Raw genomic sequence first — 23,098 nt, forward strand, 5'->3', positions numbered from 1 at the left:
GTGCTAATATGCGACAGGCGTGACGCGTTTGGATATTGAGAGTGCTACAGCTGCACATATTGACCGAAGGTCACATTGGCTTATCTTTCATCCACCTCAAGAACCACATTATGTGATTTCACATAACGGCGGTAAAGTACTCTCACATTTTTATCTCAGAGATCTCAGCTTGCGTTCGTCGACAGCATCCTCGTGTGTTGATTTCAAATGAATCCTTTTAAAACTGCGGGTATATATGTGCTTTCCAAACACCCAGCCAGCAAGATAGCTGCGCACGAAAAGGCTAGACTGTAATTACACGGTCGATTGCAGCTAGACAAAGTCGAAGTCAGGTTCATGTTCACATTAGGCAGGAAAGTGCGCGACATTGTAGTACTAACTGAAGTTATTAGAGCTAACGGGTGCTAGTCGGCTAATGAGGATGGCGCGAAAGTAAAGGGACCGTCTGACGACAGTGCCACAGGAAATGTACATGAAAAAAAAAGTAATGACCGAAGTCACAAAATGTTACACATTCCTTCTAAGGACTTGGAACTAGTTCGGTTCTCGCTTTTTTTTTCAGGAAGCAAATATCAGTGCTAATGTCAGCTTTATCACTGTCGGTATCAGAATGAGACCTTGTCTATGAGCAGTAGAATTCAATGAGAGGTAATGGGTGCGTGCGCTGTACGGGTGCACAGTGACGAAGCACGATGTTCGTATAGCGAGTTAAATAGTCGGCTGCCACGATTATCCACTTGTTGTGCACGGATGACGTGGGGAACGGACCATACTGCCTAACGCTTGTGCAAACCAAAGCATGTACTTTTTTTTCCAGCAGATCTTTTACTGCGATAAGCATTATGAACGCAGAGGAGGTTCTTGCTGGGCTAGCTGGTTTTAGTGTTGAGGCATGGTCTTTAGCACCACAACTGAAAGGAAAACTTTCTGTCTTGAGAATGCTGGTCTTTCTCTAGATCTTGATATATTATGACGCGTACCCACTACGGGGGAATAGCCAAGAAGCCAGCGGTTAAACGGGTGAGGCGGGGGAGAAAGCTTCAGGGAAAAAGTATATCTGAGGGAACAGTTGAATTTGTGCAAGTAGACAAATTAATGCCTGAGACATTTTTTTTCCTTAGAGGAAAACGTGTGTGTTTTGAAAGGAGAGCAATGTAGGGTAATAATTTTTAATCAACTTAAATCGGAATTTTGCAAAATAACTCCTTAACCAGTAAATCAACCAGACATTATCCTTGTGTCACCAAGGAACTTGCAAACAGCCGCGCATACGTGCGCGTGGCTAAAACCAAATTTAGATACCCCAAAGGAGAATGCTTTCAGTGCTTACAGCAATGCTAATTTTCGAAATGGAATTCCGAAGTACTTTTTTCTCTGGAGTGCAAATATGCGGGAGAGTTAATAAAATATATCAACGGTTTGATGTTTTTTTGAAGGTATGGCATAAAGGGGACAGCGCCTTACGAGACCTGTCTAAAAAATATTGTGGTTGAATACGGCATCCTAATTTTGTGAGGGTGATTTCTCATTCACGCGTGGGACACCATTGATGTCCCAAGGGGAAAATCAAATGGTTTATTTCTGCTATTGGGAATGTCTGTTTTGCAGAAATATTTAAACGCGAAAATTTTCTTAATCTAGCCGCGGTGATATAAGCAGAAGTTGGCAGAACATACATGGCTGGTCCATCTAGAGATGCACGCGCAAACGTGTGGGCATTTCATTTAATAAGAAACCACGGTGACCTGGAACCCAGATCAAGGGCATCAGATGTAAGGTAGGAAATATTCATGAATCTAGTGCAAATAAAACTACACTCTGAGGATATGAGGTGAGTGCTGTGCACATTGACAACGAATCCGTCACTACTACAAATGTCGAAGAATTTACAGGAATGTTTCTAAGGGCTCAATTCTTTGCTAATATTTCGGCGTGGAATATAGGTGTAAAATCAGGAACACGCATTGGATAATACCAGGACGGCGCCTCAGAAAAAATGCCTATACACCCGGTTTATCTTCACACATATATAAATCATTCGCTATTAGATAATTGGTTTTTAATTGCGCTAAATGATATTGTAATAGGCCGCTTAAATATCTCGTGGGCAGGAGTTTAGCATTGTAAAGAAATATATCAAATCAAATATTAAGAGTAATTACGAGCTTTCTTCGGGGCATTACCTAGCGTATCTGAAATTTTAATGCTTCAAGTTGCGCTTGCACAAAAAAACCTGCGGATTGAATAGACGGCACAATGTTTCTTCAAAGAATGGAGATTTTTCCTCAATAAACATACGTCTCAATGAAGATTCGTGAATGTTTACGTGGGTTTTTTTTTTACTGTGAGAATCAGCAATTTGCAAACAAGCGTGGGCAAACGGGCTTCCTGATATAATGCATGATATAATGCTTGATATAATGCATAATGTATATAATGCAAACGAAGGCAAATCCGCAGAGCCTCTCGCTCTAGAAGAACAACGAGGTTAATCTTGTATGCTGGCCCACCTGAGAATAAAACGCACCCAAATTACCATAAGCAATCGAACATACATACGATAACTCATAATGAGCGTGTCCCTGCGTTGCCCGGAGCGGTGGTGACCGAGTTATGGAATCATGTCAGCAGCGCGCTGCCTTAGACGTAGCATATTCGATGTGGTTGCGCCAGCTAAGTTTTGGATAGCATATAACGCCTAGATATTTAATAAAGTCGCGCTGAGGGATTATTTCTTGACGTTACTGGAGGGGTATAGCAAAAGGTAATCCGCGGTGCTTGCTTAGTGCTATGGTGTTGGGCTGCTGAGCATGAGGTCGCGGGATCGAATCCCGCCACGGCGGACGGATTTCGATGGGGGCGAAATGCGAAAACACCCGTGCACTTCCACTACTACCGTACTAAGTACTAAGTCCCCCACTACGGCGTGGTTTTGGCACGTAAAACCCCATAATTTTAATAGTAACAGGTATGTTTAAGAGAAATACAACCATGACACTCTTGCCAATATTTAGTGATATGCTAACATTCTCAAACCGCTACCAAGGCGACGAAACCTTCAGGATCGTAGGGTGATAATATCACTCGCTGACGCACATAATGGAACGTCTTTTGCGTAAACATACACTTGTACGTCATCACACTGTGGAATTGAACTCAGTAGAACAAAATAGGGAGAAGAACGGACCTCTTCGGAACTCCTCTGGACTGATTATATTTTCATGTCGAAGCAGTGCCTCGGGAGCTATAGAATGTTCTCTCTCTTAGGAAAACATAAATCCAATTTGTATGTTAAAGAGGTAAATGCATGCCCTTTCGGATATTCTTTAGAATATATTTGGCTTCCTGATATTTCGCTTGAGCGCTTGATCCTTCTTTTCTTATGTATAGGATTTTCTTTTTTATTTATGGTGCTATCTACATCGGCTCAGCATTATTAGAACTCAGCGCTTTAGGGGCGCTTTCTATCTGCCTGACCGCAAGTCTTTGCCTCAGCGGCTTTCACCTTAGCTTTCGCCGCTTGGTAGTTCATGGTCTAATAGGCACATCATTGTGCTGCTGTGCTGAAAGAATAATGTTCAAAAAAAGTCACAGGCCTGCGCGGCACACGCAGCACTGTCACAGCGTAAGCTGGTTGAGCGGCTCAAGAGTACCTCCAATTTGGGCACCACGTACAACAGGGTCTGCGCGGTAGTCTGTTCGCCTCGTTTTGACGAGAACGATCTGAACTGTCCTCCCGGCGTCGACGGGGCGCTGCGGCTTTTAGTGCTCTCTGCACAGCAGTCTGCTGAGCCCGACCAAGCCTTACAACTGCAATTTAAATGTCGGGCACGCTGCGCTTGCAGGAACATTAAATAGATGACGCCAGCCACAATACTGGCGGAGGCTCGGCAGCTCGGGCAGCTCGGGATCGCGTAGATTGCGCCTCGTCTGAATCGCATCTCGTCGTCTGCGCCTGCGCATGGCGCGTTTGCAGGCGCCCTATCTAGATGGCGCCACCATACTGGCGGAGGCTCGGGTCGTCTGCCCCTGTGCGCTTGCCTTATTGACCCTTTTCGCGGCACTCCCGTGGGCGCTGCCATGTTTGTTCACGTGGTGACGCGTCCATTGCTTGCCTCAGCCGCCTCCGTTGCCTCCGCGTTTACAATGCAAGCGCGTGACGCCGGCGCGGCGCAGCAAACCTCTGTTTCGACGCGTATCGTAGACGGTGACTGCGTGTACGACACGATGCTTTGACCACAGCTTTAGAGGACATGTAAGTGCTTTCAGAGCTCATTACGCCTTGTCCAAACGGCGTGAGCAGCGTATACGGTGCTTGTACTAAAAGCGGGGCTAGAAATGTATTCCAATTAAGCTGTCCAAACTTTCCGCTTATGAATTAAATCGGGATCAGTGTGCTCTGTGTTCTTTATTTGGCAAACAGTTTGAACCAGCGGCTTGTCGTATTTCTGACTCAGTAAAGTTCCCCGGTGCGGCCACTATCTGATTGTTTATTTTCAGCGTAATCACTCGCGGGTGTGCTCTGCTGCGATAAATTTGTTCTTGCTGCGCACAAAGCTTGGAATATAAATGTTCTGTACTTTGTGGTAGCCCGTAGCAAAGACGTATTATCACTACTCTCTCGCTTACTCTGTGGACCGTCACGAAACATTCGGCTTCCAGCATTCGTGTCTTGTCGGTGTCGTCGCCGTCACTCATGCTCCGGCACATTGATTCAAGTGTGCGCCTATTCACTCACACGTTGGCGATAGGGTGGGCGTAAGTTTTCGCGCAAGTACGGGTGGATGTGTGTAGATAACGCGCGGGAAACATACAATGCCAGTAAGTGGCACTACTTCATTTTATAACGAGCGGTACTCACTAGCAAGTGCCGACGTTCCGGAATTGAAGTCCTTTCTGTGGAGGTTAGCTATACAGCGCAGGTGGATGAATTATATTTCTTTATCCTTGAGGAAAGCGGTGCATCGCGAAGGGCGCCAACACAAGCAGTCCTTATGCAGCAGCTGCGACACAGGTTGATTCCATTCATTAATATGTGAATCACAATTCTTGCAGTGAACTAGCGCGCACATGTCTTCCCTTTATCGTTACACATGTTGCAGTATGAATTGGGCACAGTTCATTAGCGCACACCCAGTTGCATTTTCGAGAGCTGATCGCACAATGGGAGGGTAGACGCAGTAATGGTTTCGTATTCGTGCGCATTCGCTGAGGCAACGTATGGCGCGCCGCCGAAAGCGCCATCTCGTTCCTCTATAGCAAACTGCTCCCCGAAAAGGGTCAATAGGGCATTTTTCCGCTTGCCGACAGCAAGCGCTTGCGTGGTTCAGTGGTAGAGTATATGGCTCCCACGCAGCGGGGTGCGGGTTCGATCCCGGTGGGAATCGGATAATTTCTTCGCATTTCCGGCGATAGCGGTTACGGCGGCGTTCACCGTCGGCGGTGGCTTCGCGTCCGCTTTAACGATGTTGCGCTATTATTTTTGTCGTTTGACTTGTGCAGTGCTTGTTCTTTTTTCCTACGCTTCCCCATCACTTAGAAGGGTGATGGTTTGGGCTAGTTGGTTTTCCATATAGCTAAGTGGTGCGGCTCGAAGCAGGGCAAAGCGACATAAAAAAAAAAACGCGGACGAGCGCTTAACCCCGCTTTGCACGGAGGGCTCCTTCGAATTAATACTGGCGCGTTGTTACCTCGTGCTTTCCAATCAGACGGGCCTCAACCACCGACAAGCGAATCTCTGTGCACGTAAAATTCGATGGAATACTAAGGCGGCTCCTCACTCAACTGCACAGTAAAGGTATAAACACGTAATAGCGTATAAACCATTATCATGGCCCTCACCAGCAGTGAGTGTCGTTATTTAAAGTGAGGTTGAATCTACTCGACGAGAACCCTACCGGCGACCAACCAACAGGTCTCTTACTGACTCAGGCCACACCATGGAATGGTAGGCAAAGGAACTTTTGCTTTAATAATCTGCGACACCCTGCCGGTGCGAAGGAGGCTTGTGGTGGTGGTATCGAATTTCAAAGTGGCTCCCCCTGATGCCAGATTGTCAAAAACAGCCTCAGCGTTTCAACAAAGCATAACTTGTTGGTAAGGTTCATTATATTTATAGTTCTCTATTATCCGTGTGCATAATTAACCAAGCATTTCCAGAGCCGGGCATTATAAACACAAACTTGAGTAAACAAGATAGCGTATATTTAAAAGGTCGTTGGATAAATTGTGCAGTCACGTATCACGGAAAAGAGTAATAACGACGAATACAGTTGAGCCGCAGTGTCGCGAAAGATGAGTGCAAATATACACGGTGAATTGCGCATTGGACAAGAACAAATCTGTCTTACTGCAACGACACAAGATGACGGTGGCGCGGTAGCATTTAAAATTCATATGCTCATTGCTAGTGAACGGAAATTACGCATAGTAAATAGTTGCAATCATAATTACATAACCACAGCAAAACGCGAAACCGATGCGAATCACCTTGTAAAAGCAGCGTGAAATAGTTCAAAGAGAGTGTCAAATTGTCAGTCGAAAAATGTGCACTTCCTTGCAGAGTTCATTTTGGAACCCGGCGCACAACTGAAGGCTTTAGCAAACGGGGCGAAATTCATGACAGCCTTGTTGCAGTCGCCACCAAACGGACCATTTGGGGACGTGATCGTGCACGACATCAGACAGACGCTGATGAAGAACACCTTTTCTTCGGTCAATTCCTGCGCACAAAAGACCAAACTCGGTTGCAATATTACCATATCAACAAGTTGCAGCAAATCTACATAAGTAATATTTGTTCACCAGGTGAGACGCATCCCAATAATGAAACAGCAAGCACTGCAATGCTGAACGAGCAACTTTCGCTGAATTTTGTTATTTTGCGCGAGCTGCACCAAAATTCGTTCAATCGAGAAAGCAAGTACCTTAAACAGAACAATATAAAATTAAGATCTAGTCGCGCTGATACGCAACCTTCAGGAAAATGTGGAAATTTATTACATTCCGCAACTGCATCCCATTCTTCCAACTTCAGTTGATATGGCGAGCAATTGTCACCTCGAAGGGTAGCTTTAATTAGTGTTCTTTAAGGCTGTATTAAAACACTTATTGGCAGGAGAGATATCCGGTGCCCAGAAGGTCAGCGCTACACAATGTAGTATGGTCCTAGGAGCCAGGAGATTAAGCTCGACCGACGTCACATACACCTGCAATCAGATATATTTAACAAGTAGCCTTTGAATGTATATAAGCTTTAAAAATATCCGCATTTGTTGAGGAAGAACGTGAAAGTTAGGTTTTTCCTCCACTTGCTTCTTCAGTTTTCCCTATTTCAGCCCCTCCTCTCGACTCAAAAGCATCTTGTACGAAGCTGGCATGATTCGCATTTTTGGGTGATAAGTGGTGCAAAAAATAATTAATTATGGGGTTTTACGTGCCAAAACCAGTTCTGATTATGAGGCACGCCGTAGTGGGGGACTCCGTAAATTTGGACCACCTGGGGTTCTTTAACGTGCACCTAAATCTAAGTACACGGGTGTTTTCGCATTTCGCCCCCATCGAAATGCGGCCGCCGTGGCCGGGATTCGATCCCGCGACCGATAAGTGGTGCAAATGAAGACGATGCTAGCTGGCAAATTACGTCTACCTCTGATACCTAATTCGTCTCTTAATTGAAATTGTTATTAGAAGACGTCAATGCGCTGCCAATGCAAACAGGTTGGCACCCAGAATAAAGCATGTCCCATCGCATTCTTCAAGCTGCTAACCAAGCCGCGAAAATTCAACAATGTGTCTGATAACGTTTTGTTGCAGTATACCGGCTGACTAAGTTATGCATTGTATTTAGGTTTGGAGGCATCAATCATACTCAGTGTAGTGTAGCAGAATCAGGGTAAAGCTGAGTACGCAAGTAGCCCAAAACACCAATTCAATTCAAAAATTGGACTCCTACGTCTTCTGATTAAAAGCTCAAAACGCGTAGCTGCACACGTCCTCTGCTCTTGACAAATCAAATATCCGCAAACGTACTCAGATTTATAATTGCGACGTCAAGTCCTCTAAAATACCAGGTACATTTTTCACCGTCGCTGCATTGCTGCCCGAATAAATTGAGAGTGCGAGAGAACGAGCCGTATGTTGGTGGTGGGCTCTGGGTGCGAGGGCAAGCATGCGAGGGGGAGCGCTGCCGTTTCCGGCGCCCAATGTTCGAAGTCACGTGGTAGAGCCTGTGCTGCTCTACAGCCAAGCTCGAGGAGAGCGTACGTCTGCTTCTTTAAACCGGCCGGGGCTGCACAGGCAGCCTAGCGCATAAGGCGCTCTCTATGTTGGAGCGGGTTTGTTGCCGTGTGCTAGGGCGAAGGGCGGGCATGCGAGCGCGAGCCGAGTTGTCTAGTCGCCACCGTGCTGCCGGCTTAATGCCCGCTGGTCCCTGCGCATCAAATGTTGGAGGCTGCGCATACTCGGCTTTGGAGATGCGGCATAATTAAAACAGTAGAGCGCGTGGCTTGCACGAAACGGCAAGCTTTGGGACAAGCACACGCAATCCTTGCGGCCAGTGCTGCTCATCATGCCAGCATTATGCTCAAACAGCAGGCGAGTGAGATATGTTCATGTTTGCCTGCGCGTGCGTGGCACCACGCTTGTTTAATTAGGAAGGTAATATTAACTGGTATTTATACCGGCCAAACACTGTGCAGCTTGCATCATGTAAATATTACTTTGCTATCGCGATGAATGCTTCGCATTTCAGGAGAACCTGGGACTTGTTTATTGTACAAAGCACAAGTCATCGGACCGTGAGAGCAACTGCGTCATGAGAAAAAAAAAACGCGACAGATATGGAATCAGCATTGGTCGTAGGAGCGTGGGCGCGGTATTTCAGTGTCGTCTAAGGTCGACTCATATCGGCACATTTGAGGCATAATGCCGTAAAGTGCACTTGCCAGTGACAACATTAATCCTGCTTCTTAATCTCTGGCTGACATAGCGTTGATAGCATATGTGTACTTTATATTGATTGAGTCAGATGAGGGAACTCCCATGCTATGGAGTTCGCACCGGTAGTTCTTGTGGTGCAACCGTATTTACTGTTGCGTACTGACGCTTATTTGCCATAAATCATAGATTGTATAGATAAACCATGCCAGAAGAATTGAAAAATATTTACGGACGTGCTGTCGAGAAACCTGTGTCTTTTGAAGCTCGTAGGATGGTGACATTCGATACATTGATAATTTCTCAACGTTTGACGCAGTCGTTAGGACAAAATATTGGGATCGCTCTCGGAAAAAAATAGGCAACAGCTCTGATAATCAAAACAATATATGCAGAGGTCGCGTCCAATGTTTTTCCGCTAAAATTTAAATTCCTGGAGAATTTAATTAGGAGGAGATGATCGTGAAATGTTGTAGTTGAAAAAGTGCAGTGAGCGTGAGTTCGACGCTCTTTCACCTTTAAACGTGTAGAGACGCATTTTTTTCAGCCTCCCACTTCCGCCATCTCCGTGTAAATTGATAAAAGTGCACGTGACCACAAAACAACCAGGATCTCCTCAATAATTTCGTGCGCTTCCGCGCTATTTGAGTAAGCGTACAGCTTCCATGCCGCATCAGATACGTGTACTATAAGCTAAGATCCTCCTATGGTAAAAAAAAGAGAAAATCAAAGTGCATTTTTTAAAGAAAGGTGATTGAACGCGAAGCTTTCTCCCATGCAAATCGAATCAAAATCAAAGTCGAAAGCCAACCACCACTCAACGAACCTAAGAAATGCTGAGCGACCCGATGCGATGCATATGTGATTTGACTGCTTGTTTGGGATTCTATTTTTTTAACGTTGAAGTTGAATGAAGACACATTTCCTTAAGTTGCTGCATAGCCTTTATTCTAGATCATGTAGCCGTTGATTACAGGCACACACTCACACTTTCACGGACGTATCTACACATGCACAGTATTGAATTGTAATCGCTGTGGTAGACAGTCAGATGCTCTGCCGTTGCCGATACACGGGATCGCCTTACGGGCATGATCGCGCTCGCGCGTACGTTCGCGTGCGGCAGTCTCTTCTGCCGTGCGCTGCACCCTCCGCCTACCCATGGTGGCTGCCGGGAATGCATTGCGTGACGCGCGTAATGCAGTGCAGATATGGACAGTTTGTCGGGGTATCGTGGCGTTCCAGTTCCCGTTGCACTTATCGGTACTGCGAATGCAAACTGTAGTGTTCTACGATACGTTTTTCATGCGCCGTTGTTCTATTGTGTGCGTAGATGCGCAGATTGTGCCATTCTGTAAGTTTGCGTTCCTGCAGTGCGTTTCCGGCGCTCACGCACAAACCATTGATACATAGAAAGCTTCCCTTTAAAAAGATCTGACATCTCCGCGGCCTGCCCTACAATCTGTCGCGGATCAGTCGCGAAAGAAAGAAAACGAAAAGGGATCGTCACAGAATATCAAATATGTCAGCGCTACTACGGAACATGCTAACAGAAGCGAAAAATAAATATCACGCCGAAACCATCACAAATTTCATGAAATCATCCCCGCAACGTTTTTGCCGCTACTTATCGGGAAGTTACAGCAGACCTTACAGCATAGTTGTAAACGATGCGTTCGTGACTGACCCCACGGTGATATCGTCATGCTTCGATTCATATTTTCACTCAGTTTTTACTGTTTCAGATCAAGTTGGTTCATTGCCCCTTCCTCGATATCAGACACCAATGTCTGACATAACAGTTACTTACGAAGGAACTTTGTCTCTTATTTTAGACATAGATGAAAAGAAATATGTTGGCCGGACGAAATACCTAACACATTTTTACGGAGATATGCGCAATGGGTATCCCACTACTTGGATATAATATTTACTGCATCAATCGCTCAAAAACAACTTCTGGACAATTGGCTATTGGCAAAAGTAATGCCAATACAAAAGACAGCTGCAAGCAGCAAATTGGAATTATAGTCCAATATCTTTGACTAGTGTTTGCTGCAAACTACTCGGACATATAATATAAAAATTCATATACAATTATATTGAACAAAACAACATCTTTTATCCAAATCGACACGCGCTTAGGCAATGCATTTATATCGCCTCGCAGCTAATGGAATCCATCAACGACTTTTCTAGCACTTTGAACAACAAAAGCCAACTTGACGCGATTTGCTTAACCTTCTCTAAAGCCTTTTACAGAGTCGTTCACTCTCTGTTAATCAGGAAATTGGCAGAAATGGGAATTAATTCCAATTTGTTAGAATGGATCCTCGCATATCTGCTCGATAGAACGCAGTATGTAAAAATAAATGGCATAAGATCGAGCCTCGATCTTAGCTGTGAGCTTAAGCGTGCCGCAGGGGTCTGTTTTAGGTCCGGTTTTATTTTTGGCATACAATAATGATCTCAGTTGCAGTATCAGTGAAGACAGGACCGTTCGTTTGTACGCAGATGACTGTTTACTTTACCGGGAAATTAACGAAGTCGATGATCAAAAGTCGCTGAGCGACGCTCTTGCTGCCATTGAAATATGCTTTGAAAAATAGAAAATGAAGATAAACGAGCAAAAAGCAGTTGTCTTCAGGGTATCTAACACGATAAAGAATGTCCTGGATCACAAGTACTTTGTGAACTCCCGAATACTCGCTACAGTTGATACACTGAAATACCTAGGGATAACTATCACCAAGAACCTAAGCTGGAAAACGCATATCACAAGTACCACGAACACTGCCAAAAAAAACTGGTTTCTGCGCAGAAAGTTGAATTTTGCGCCTCAAGCAGTCAAATTAACCACTTTTGTAACCTACGTGAGGCCAACGTTAGAGTACGCATGCACTATATGGGATTCGTTCCAAGCGGGTCTAATAAATGAACTCGAAAGGGTACAAAGAAGGGCTGCACGGCTTATTTTTTCCAAATATTCCTCCGCCGACTCGAATCGCATCGGCGCCTAGTGCAAGACTAAAATTCCTATTTTTGATTTGTAAACACCATTTTAACATCGATATTTCAGATTACTTATCTCCCCCCAAAGAAGTGAACTCCTAGGGAAAAAAATATGACTCGACGTTCGCTCTGCCACAGCTACACATCGACGCATATGCAAATTCATTCCTACCCCGAACCACAAAAGACTGGAACACACTGCCATCATCGGTTATGCAGTGCACCTGAGTTGAAAACTTCGAAAAATGTATAATGACATCATTACAAACCTGAATGTTCATGTTTGCTTCCATTCTTGTACATATTACACATGCTTCTTTTTTAAATATAAACTGCTACCATATATCATGTATGGTTCTTTTATGTATACGAGTGTTCTTTTTATGAATTAGAGGCTAGAAAATTGATTGCCGAAGTGTTATACCCCTGTCAAGCGGGCAAGTTAAGTGCACTTACGGAGAGTATCACTCGGTTTAAGTGCACTTTGCCAAATTGAAACGTCGCAAATGGAGTGACTCGCAGAAGCGTGTACTCCGGTCGAAGTGCGTTAACGGAACGCACTTTGCTGGCCGAGTGCGCAGCCTCGCCGCCAGCGGTTTCAATGGTACAAAATGTAAGGCATAAAAAAAGGACACAGAAGTTCATTTTAGTGGTTGAACAGCTCTTGCGCACAAATAGCCTAAATCTTACTCATATTCTATTCTAGCAGGATCAAATGCCGCCGCGCCGCACGCCGCTATGTCCTTATGGATTGGCTACGCATTTTTCTTGGCCGGCATTGACTTGCCACTCTTATAATAAAAAATATTTTTGATGTTTGTTAAAAACATAGGGTAAGTTTCTTTTTATTATTAATACAACCTAAATATATTAATCTATATCTTCACAAAACGCGCTCGTAGCCTGTCGACATTTTTGTTTACTGCGAGTGCGCTCTGTTTTCCCGTTTAGAACCGCGTAGACTAAAGTGTCACTCAAGGTCCCGAAGTGCACTCCCCGTAAGTGCACTTAACTTGCCCGCTTGACAGGGGTATTAGACTGCTGTACAAATTTTCATTCTACCTGTTTTTTTATTATTGACACTTCGTTGATGTACTATACTGTTGTAACATCCAGCTTCTATTTTGATAACTACTGTTCAAAATTATGAGTTTACCCGTTTTCTATAACTGATACTTAATTATGGTAATTTACTACAATGTCGTAACACCCAGTTTGAATTTTCCATACCTTATTGTTCTAACACCCAGTTTGTATTTTTGATAACCTATGGTTGTAACACCGAAGTTTTATTTGTGATGCCTTAAAACCCACCCTGTACCGGCCTCATGGCGAGCAGTATCGTAAATTAAAAAAAAAATCACGCTGTTTTCCCTTTTCCCGGTCTCTGACTCGACAATGGTGGCGCAAACGCTGTTGCACCAGAAAAGATAATCGCATGGAATTTGTCTGTGAAACGGATCGTAAGTTTCTCTGTGATTCCTTTCGATTTTTTCCGCAGTTACGTTGGAAAAGCTTGCTTCATCTTGACGAAGGCACGAAGGAAGGTATGTGTTGCCAGTCTATGTGTGCAGTATGTATCGCGCTCTTAGAGCAACGGTGATGCCAAGGACTCCCTGAGCACACCTGTTACCTGTCCTAGATTTACGTATACGAGAGCAGTTTAAGGTGTGCGCGTGCATAAACTGCAAAGGGCATCATTGCGTTCTATGAAAACGGTTTTAGAGCACAGATCTTAAGCGCCCGCACCTGCGGCGAGCGTCGTCGGCGGCGTAACCGAGCGGACGAGCACAGCGAAAGATGAAGGCGAATGCGGAGCGCAGGGGGGGGGGGTTGAAAGACGCGAGGAGGAAAGCAGAGAGGAAGGTGAAGCGCAACTAGGAGGAGGAAAGCGGAGGAGGGTATGGCGAAAGGGTTAAGAGGAAAGCGGAGCGTCAGCGGCGACCAGGAATGCGGCCGGCGCGGAAACAATGCGCTGAGGTAGGCTTCGAACGCACTCCACATGAGCTACATCGCCTGCGGCGCTGCCGCCGCTAGAGAATGAGCTCCGCGCGATCCACGATATCCCGTGTTCACGCTTTCTTTCTGAACAATGAGCGACGCAACCGGTGGAAATGCATCGTCTGCCGCTGCTTCTATACGAGCTACCCGAGCAGAGGTCAGTGCCGCCTTCAAGAGCACCCTGTCGTTCGGAATCAACTAATTTGCCATAATATATCGCGAATTCAAAACACCTAAACAGCTGCACTCGAAATTCGCATTAGGGAGTATCATAATCGGTAGTGAATTTTCTGGGCCCTCTGTGTTATATAAGATTTAACCTATCCATAAACGTTACCGTAAAGTAAATACCGGGTTATCGGATACGTTGAGGGCAACAACAACGCAGGTATCGACATATGTTGACAATTCGAGCATTTACAGGAGTATTCTTGTCGAACAAGAAATAAAAAAAAACGTCGCAGTTTCGCCCGAAAGGCGCAGCATCGATTGCGATACCAAATAAGTAGAAAACTATACGTAGCAAGGATAGTATTTTATTGGGCCGTATAAAGCTGCAAACATTCGCTTACTAACTAAACAGACAAGCATGGTGTCACACGCGCACAGGTAAACATGAACACATTTCGCTCGATGACCCGGAAACTCACTGTGAAAACGCCGGAGTGAGAAAGCGTGCCAGCAGCAGCGGGAAAATTAACCTTTGTCTCTCGTCTCGCTTCAACGTGAACTAAACGTCGAAAGCACAACACCCACTAAGCTACCAGCACCCGCCACATGCACTTTGTCCCTATCGCAGATCGCTTTGAAGATGAGGCCCGCGCGGCGTGCACTTCGCCTACATCTCAGATCGGTTTTAAGATGCGGCGCCCGTGCGGCCGCGCTGTGAGCAGCAGCCGACGCAGCAGAATGCACCCTCCTCCCTCTCCCTTACCGTGGCCTCGCCCCCATGCCTCGCGCGCGAAAGAAGACCGCGCGCTTCAGGCCTGCTTTAAAGAAAACACTTATGCTTTGAAAACACTTATGCCTGCTCTAAAGTGGCATTTTTAACAGCGTAACTGTTTAAGCCGACCGTAAGTCCTTGACGCGTAAACAGAAAATGTGAGCCGATCCTGGCGGTAGTGCAGAAAGGGTCGAATCGCAATGGCACATACTCCTGTGAACTAGCGAAGCTGAGCCTCGCTAAGTCTACCTAAGCATGGTTGGGACTACTTAAGCTTAGTCAGTTATCGATAGCCAATCGATAGCCAATCGATAACTAATAGATAATCGACAAATAATCAATAAATTCCGGGAAATGCTGGGGATGACTTGGTAGGGCTGAGTCTAGTCGAAATACCTTGCAATAGCCAATCAATAGCTAATCGATAATCGATTACTAATTAATATATTCCGGAAAATTCTGGGGATGACGTGGTAGTGCTTTGATTTGCCCAACAGCCAGGACTGGATAAGTGCCTATCAGCTCCGCTGTCTCTCTAGCATTGCGCTTCCAGAGCAAGCTACTATAATTCTTTTCTCCGAAATCTCCTCCAAAAAGTAAAATTTAGCTTCCATCACTGAAACGTTACAATCACGTGAACAGCATTCGGTATTCAATCTCTTTGATAAATGCGTGTAAAATTCACTGTGACATAATAGCATTTTGTTTACCCTAAAACAAGTTCAATGCAGCGGATTATTGAAATTTTTATAGGGCGTCCCAGCTATCGTTAGCCAAGTTGTTAAACTTGAAGAAAAACATTAAGCATACTCGGTGCAAGACTACATCTTAAGACCTGTGGTATTCCGTCGTAAGACCTCTGACAACCAAACAACATAGGTTTAAAATTGTATCTTACACTATGCATTTTTTTTTCGTTGAGCAGCTTGGCTAACGTTAGCTAGGACACACTGTATAGGTGACCATACGCTAACACATCAAATTTGCCTTTGCAAGGCGGTCAAGGAAAAATTCTGCACAATCCATGGACAATAACTGTCAGTACCACGAACCACCGAACGGGTCCGGAAAGCTCTTAGATTTATTAATGGAATAATAAGCTGGAAGGCCTATCCTTTTCGCAATGAGGAAATTCAGGTGGCGTTTGTTGTCTCAACGCGTATTACGCAGGGGACAAAACCGGTAATCAACACATCAGTAGAGGTAGCATAGGTGCTTATACATAAATGCTGATTTAACATATGTGGGTTGTCGCCAGCGCACGAGCGCCAGTGTAGAATACGACTTCCATCGCCACTTTCCCACATCATCCAAACGGCCAAAGGGCAGCTGGAGAGGATGAGTGCTGTCAATTACAAGCGCTACTACACAGTAAACAAACGTTCCGACGCACCGTAGCCCATGTTCCACAGCACGTGCGTCTAAAAAAAAAAGAGCTATAATAGCGTTCGGCAACGAACGCGCCACACAACTAGGTACGCAAGAGCAGGCATCCTTTGTGTCGGCGGTGATAGTCTGACCACCGCCGGACATGAAAACGCGCGAAAGAGCCAACGAAAGCAATTCTTCTTGCCTTGAACACGCGTTTCCGAGAACCCTACACGCGGACCCTCACAACGAAAAGCGCGAGATCGTAGGCACCTTGCTGCTTCGGACGCCGCCGTCACGGCGGAGGCACCTCGCGTCACCTGGACAGTGTAGTCGACCTCCGTTACAATAAAATTCTGCATGAGTTCCTTGCCCACGCTTGCGCTGAGAGCTAGAACGATGGACGCAAAAAAGTCGCAGTTTCGCCCGAAAGGGGAAGCATAGATTCCGATGACAATTTTGTAGACAGCTTTACGAAGTAAGGATGTAGTAGTTCCAAGGGCGTATAAACTTGAAAACATTCGCTTACTACCTAAATTAACAAGCATGGTGTAAGCGCGTAAAGGGAAAGAAGAACACAACATACTCGATGACCACGAACAGTCGCTGTCAAAACGCTGCAGTCGGGAAGCGCGGCAGCAGATTCGAGCGAAACGACCCTCGCGCTGTCTATCGCTTCAACGCAAAGCGATCGGCGAGAACACAGCGGGCACAAAGGTAGAGCCGTCTGCTGATTTCTTTCAAGGTTGGGCGCGCGCGTCCGCGCTAAGTACGCTGTTGCGATCGGCGTAGAACGACGCCCCCCTCCCTCCGGCGCTGCCTCCTCGCGTTCCTCTCTTGCGCGGCCGCCGCGGACTGGACTACGTACAACGATTTTGACGCGGTGTGCAGGCGACACGCGAGGCAGCTGCGCCGGCGTAGCTGGGCGGGCCACTGCTCGTCGCTCGCAAAACCCCGCAACCAACACCGCGGCTGGCGCGTCCTGAGTGCGCTGCTAAACCCCAGGACACCACGGTTCCCTGTGCTCGCCATCGCTGTGACGCACGGCATCAGTGAGCTAGCGCTCGCCGAACAGCTGGCGGACGCCTTTGCTGCTGTCGCCACCGCTCCCCTCGGTGTGCGTGCGGTCGCGCTGCGGGCGCTCTACGTGGCTGTGTCCGTGCAGGGTGGAGATCAGTCAACCCACGCGCAGGCAATCACAAGTCTGTGCGAGGAAGACTTCACCTTTCACGAGCTGCAGCGCGTGCTGTGCCAAGGACGGCGCCGCAGTGCGCCCGAGCAGGACGGAGTCACCCACCAAATGCTGCGCAACCTGGACGAAGATCAGCGACATCTCCTGCTCAACGCATTAGACGGTGTCCTGCGCAGCGGGTGCCTCCCGGAGTCCTGGCGCTCCGCGCTCGTGGTGCCAGTGCTGAAGAGTGGCAAGCCACCTCGCAGCCTCGCCTCGTACAGGCCCGTCTCTCTAACGTCAGTCCCTGGCAAGACGATGGAGGCGATGGCCTTGTCGAGGCTCCAATGGATTGCGGACATCCGCGGTGTTTTTCCGCCTGAACAGTGTGGGTTCCGCACGCATCGCTCCACGGCCGACTGCCGTGCCGTCGTTGTGGGCACGCTGGAGCAGGCGAGTCGCGACGGCCACGCCGCTTTCCTGCTGCTCTTGGACGTCCAGAGTGCGTTCGACTCCCTGCCCCACGACACCATCATCTCGGCTGTGCGCGCTCTTGGTGTAGAGGGCAGGCTTCTGGCGTACGTGCGGGCCTTCCTAACCGACAGGTCGTCCGTTGTTCGGGTTGGGCGGGCGACCAGCTCGCCCCGTTCAGTGACGTGCGGTGTGCCTCAGGGGAGTTTGTTGAGCCCCTTTGTGTTCAACCTCGCACTCGCGCCCATCAGCGAGTGCGTGCTCAGCAGTGGGAACCTCCCTGTGCGTGCCGTTGTCTACGCGGACGACGTGGCGCTCTTCGTCCGTGGCCGGCCGGCGGCGATGGCTCGGATGCGTGTGCAGCTGCAGGCGGCGGCGGATGCGGTGGGTGACTTCCTGCGGGCCATTGGCCTGCGCTTGTCGGCGGCAAAGTCGGAGGCCATCATGGTCCATCCGCGTGCTGCTGCCCGGCGCTACACTGGCTGCGTGGTCGTCGACGGTGTCCCCCTTCCCTGGCGGCTGACGGTGCGCTACCTCGGGCTCACCATTGACCATCGCCTGACATGGTTCCCCGCCTTGAAGCGGCTTCGCGCTGCCATGCGGAAAGTTGAGGGCGCGGTGCGCGCGCTCCTCGCGCGTGGTGACGGTTGCCCCCCCTCGTTCGGGGTTGGCATGTACGGTGCAGCACCGCTGTCCAGGGTCCTGTACGCGCTCCCACTGTGCAACCTGCGACCGCATCTGTGGCGACGCATCGCCGGCGACCACCGACGAGTTCTTCGCATGTGCCACGGCCTGCCCAGTGCTTCTGGTGTCGCAGAAACGCTCGCGGAAACCGGCGCCTGGCCCGTCTCCCTCACTGCCGATCTGCGTGCCCTTGGCCACTTGGAGCGCCTCTCCCGTGCCCCCGGTGCTGGCCCCATGCTGTCATACCTGCGCGAGCTGCCCAAGTCGCGTGTGGGGGCGCTCCTCGAGCTCTTCGACTGCGGGGTGGTCGACGCCCCGGCCTCCCCTGCAGCCTGGCCACCACCAAACCAGCGTGTGCCGTTGCGCGTGTGCCTCGACCTGCCGGGCGTCCGCTCCAAGCACCCCACGCCTCGTTGCGCTGTGGTGCAGGAGGCTGCTGCTCGGATACACGTTGACCTGGTGGGGAGGGCACACCTGTACACTGACGGTTCTGTACGCCAGGACGGTTCCGCGGCCGCCGCCTGCGTTGTGCCGCACCTCGATGTCGCGAGACAGTGCCGCCTGTCCTACCGAGCTTCCTCCACCACAGCGGAGCTTGTGGGTCTCCATCTGGCGGCCGACATCCTCGAAGAGTCGCCGTTCCTGAACCGAGTGGCGATTCTTTGCGACTCGAGGTCCGCATTGCGCCAGCTGCTGCTCGACGAGCGCGCGCCGCCACTGGCACAGCGCGTTGCTTGCAGGCTGCATGCTCTGCAGCAACAAGGGTGCGACCTGTGGATCCAGTGGATACCGTCGCACGTCGGTGTCGCCGGGAACGAGGCAGCTGATGACCTGGCAAAGCGCGCCCACGATCCTCTGTCCCCGCTGTCGACGCGAGTCAACTCGTTCGACGTGGCGCGGCTTCATTTCAAACAGGAGTTTGCGCTGCGCCACCCCAACAGCCGCGTCGCGCGCGGTCGCCCGCCACGCCTGCGCGGTCGCCCGCCACAACCTGAGAGATCAAAATTTAGCATAGAAAGCATCTATTGGAAAAAGGCAGCAGAAAATGTCCCTAACAACACGGCAGCAGGACCCGATGAAATCCCAATACAGCTAATCAAAAACCTCGGTCCAAAAAGTAAGGCACTGCTGGCTAAAGCCATAGAGCAAGTGATTAGAACAAAGAATATTCCCGTTGGATGGCGTGAAAGCAAGATGAATCTCATCTACAAAGGCAAAGGAGATAAGGATAAGACGAGCTCGTACAGGCCAGTTACAGTAACGTCGGTGATATATAGAATGGCAATGCAAGCCATAAAATTAGAACTGTCGAAGTGGGTGGAGGAAAACGGTGTATTGGCGGAACTACAGAATGGGTTCAGGCCAGGCAGACGCTTAGAAGACAATATGTTTGCACTAACTCAGTGCATAGAGATTTCAGTAGCTCAGAAAAGACCTTTATGGATAGCATTTCTAGATATTAAAGGAGCTTATGACAACGTAGACAGGGAATTGTTGTGGGATATTCTTCAATACGAAGGCATAGATGACGATTTCGTGGAGCTGCTGAGGGAGACATATCGAGACAACCAAGTACAAGTGGCATGGGAAGGCCGAAAAGGAAAGGAAATGGTGGGAATTCACCAAGGATTGAAGCAAGGATGCCCTCTGTCACCATTGTTGTTCACGCTTTACGTCAAGGGCATAGAAAGACGACTGGAAAACAGCGAATATGGTTTTGATTTATCCTACATGCGTAATGGACAAATGGTGCAACAGAAGGTCCCTGGACTGATGTACGCAGACGGCATTGTGCTACTAGCGGACAATAAAAAAGATTTACAGATACTTGCGAATATCTGTGGGAACGCAGCGACAAATCTAGGCCTTAAGTTTAGCACAGAGAAATCAGGGATTATGATCTTTAATGAACACACGAGTAACTTCGTGGTGTCAATTCAACAGCAAGTAATACCCAAAGTGAAGCAATATAAGTACCTCGGCGTACACATAAACGAAGGAAAGAATTACTCAAGCAATCACCAATATAATCTGAAAGTAAAGGGGAAGCGGAATGCAGCAATAATGAAACACAGAGCACTGTGGGGCCACAATAAGTATGAGGTGGTGCGTGGAATCTGGAAAGGAGTAATGGTGCCAGCGCTAACATTCGCAAATGCCATTATATGCTTAAAATCAGATATATTGACGGGTTTGGAAGTTAACCAAAGATCAGTAGGCCGGTTGGCTTTGGGAGCACACGGTAATACGACAAATGAGGCAGTGCATGGTGACATGGGTTGGGCCTCTTTTGAAGTCAGAGAAGCACAAAGCAAAATTAGTTTTGAAGAAAGGCTCAGGAACATGGATGAAAATAAATGGGCGTCTAAAGTGCACAAGTATCTCTACATGAAAAGCGTGGAGACAGAATTGAGGAAGAGGTCAAGGAAGTTGGCAACCAAGTACAGGATAATCGAAACTGTAAATAGACAACCAGGGGTCACCAGAAAGAAAGTGAGAGAAATAGAGACCGTGAATTGGATGCAAAGAATGGAAACGAAGAGGACAATGGAGATTTACAAGAATGAGAAGAAAGAAATTAGAAGGGAAAATCTGTACGATAACACAAAGTGCAGTGCCTTGCTATTTGAGGCTCGAGCCGGTTGCCTAAGGCCGAAAACATATCGGAACAAATATTCGGAACTGGATGAGACATGTGTATGCTGCAGTAAAGATCCAGAGACCACTCAGCACATCCTAATGGAATGCGACGGAATCCACCCAGCCAGAACCGTAGGTAACGTGCAACTCCCAGAAGCGCTTGGGTTTAAAGTGGAAGGAAACGTAAACAGATCAGCCGTAGAGATCAGCAAGAGACGATTAGAGTACTGGTGGAAAAAAAGCAGGGAAAAGATGGATACGACCTGATTTCTTATAATCATAGGCAGCGGTACGAGGTAAATTTTTGAAAAAGAAAACTAATGAGAGGTATACAAAAATGCTAGATAAAGAACATGTATAGTATACCTGATTAATTCAAGCAGGCTAGGTGACTATTTGTCGCCGCCCCGTTTCAAAGGGGATGCCAATAAATCATCATCATTATCATCATCATCATCATCATCATCCTGCTTCCGGAATCTGGCTTCACGAGGAGACAGCGAGCCTTCCTCCTGGCACTCCGGACCGGTTCCGTCTGGCCCGCCGAGCGCAAGCACCGCCTCCGCGGAGCCTCCTCGCCCCTGTGCCAGGACTGCGGTGCTGTCGAGACGCTGCAACATCTGATGTGCGAGTGCAGTGCTTTATCGACGGCGCGCGCCACTCTTGTCCGCGTTCACCGCGCGCAGAACCTCCCCTGCTTGACGGTGGAGGACGTCTTGCACCCCTCGGGCTGCGCATCGAGCCACGGCAAACTCTTCCGCGCACTGCTGAACTTTGCCGACGACGTGGGTTTGGTCGACCGCCTGTAGGCCTCCCCTGTGGGCTCCCGGCGGCTCTTTCGGGGCCGTCCGGGATGCTGCGTTGGCGTTGGAGTCCGGCGGGTGTCTCTCGGCGGCTACGCCCTTCCTCTGTTTGTTTGCTTGTTGTTGTTGGTGTTTTTTTTTTCATGCGGCGTGTTGTCTTTCCGACAGTGTGCGACGTAGGCCCCACGCGCCTGTGGCGCCTTAGATGCTGCTGCTGCTTCCGCTCCTGCGCCTGCGACCTCTTTCCCTTCTCTCATCCTGCAGTCCCCATCCCCCTGTGTAGCGCGGTTGATGTGTCCTCTATTGAGAGACAGTTATCGCGCTGCACTTTAACCCAATTTTTCACCATTTCCAACTATAATCTCTCTCTCTTGCGCGTGCGAGGGCGGACGCTTAACCTTCGCTTTTAAGAGTGGAACGCGATAGCATTCAAAGAGCCCTGACTGCTACTCATGGTTCCCGACGACTGCATCTTATGCAACCGTAATGGTTATGTTCAAACAATGGCGGCGAACGCTATGCACGTAGGCGAGCTTTCTAGTGCAAATGCAGCCTCTTGCGTAGGCCGATCCCGGAGATAGTGCACAACCGCGCCAAAGAAATGACATAATTTTTCAGGTTTCCGTATGTTTCAGTCTGAGAAGATTTAACGTAAAAGGCACGCGCTGTGGGTCTTTTGTTTCATGGCATTTGTTTGTGGATTGTAATTCTCAAAATTCCGAAGAATAGCTTTGTCAAGAATGTAAGACAAGGTATGAGCAACATTGCTGATAGAATGGTGTGGCATACCTAAACGTGGTTGGGGATGACTTTCTCGGCCGCGGGTGCCAATGCCGACGCCGGATTTTCTGCGACACGGGGGCCTGAACGCCATCGCGTAAATACGCAGTTACTGCCAGGAAAAAACGCTGCCTCCCCTCCCTCCCATCCTCCCATCCCCCCGCAGCCTTTCGAACGACGGAAGACGGCGCGTTCCCTCTCAGCTTTCCACCCTTGCGCGTTTCAGATTGAGCCGCGATCGTCGGCTCCCCTCGCACGCTTTCACTTGCACATACAGCATATGCCGCA

The 23,098-nt window shown here is 48.3% G+C and overlaps 2 protein-coding genes across 2 annotated transcripts in view; one reads left to right on the top strand and one right to left on the bottom strand.

Moving 5' to 3' along the window:
• Positions 1–1,826: 1,826 nt before the first annotated feature.
• LOC119459140 (uncharacterized) lies at positions 1,827–22,036 on the top strand. Its single transcript, XM_049671601.1, has 3 exons — positions 1,827–1,831; positions 17,153–19,504; positions 21,724–22,036. The coding sequence occupies exons 1-3, from the start codon at positions 1,827–1,829 to the stop codon at positions 22,034–22,036; spliced, it is 2,670 nt and encodes an 889-aa protein (XP_049527558.1).
• Positions 6,511–23,098, bottom strand: part of LOC125946957 (neprilysin-2-like) — a 171,566-nt gene continuing 154,978 nt past the window's right edge. The window contains exon 4 of the mRNA XM_049671178.1: positions 6,511–6,722. The gene's annotated coding sequence lies outside the window, so the exon portion shown is untranslated. The remainder of the gene's footprint in view (positions 6,723–23,098) is intronic.

This window comes from Dermacentor silvarum, chromosome 7 (genome assembly GCF_013339745.2).
Source record: "Dermacentor silvarum isolate Dsil-2018 chromosome 7, BIME_Dsil_1.4, whole genome shotgun sequence".
Lineage (NCBI taxonomy): Eukaryota > Metazoa > Arthropoda > Arachnida > Ixodida > Ixodidae > Dermacentor > Dermacentor silvarum.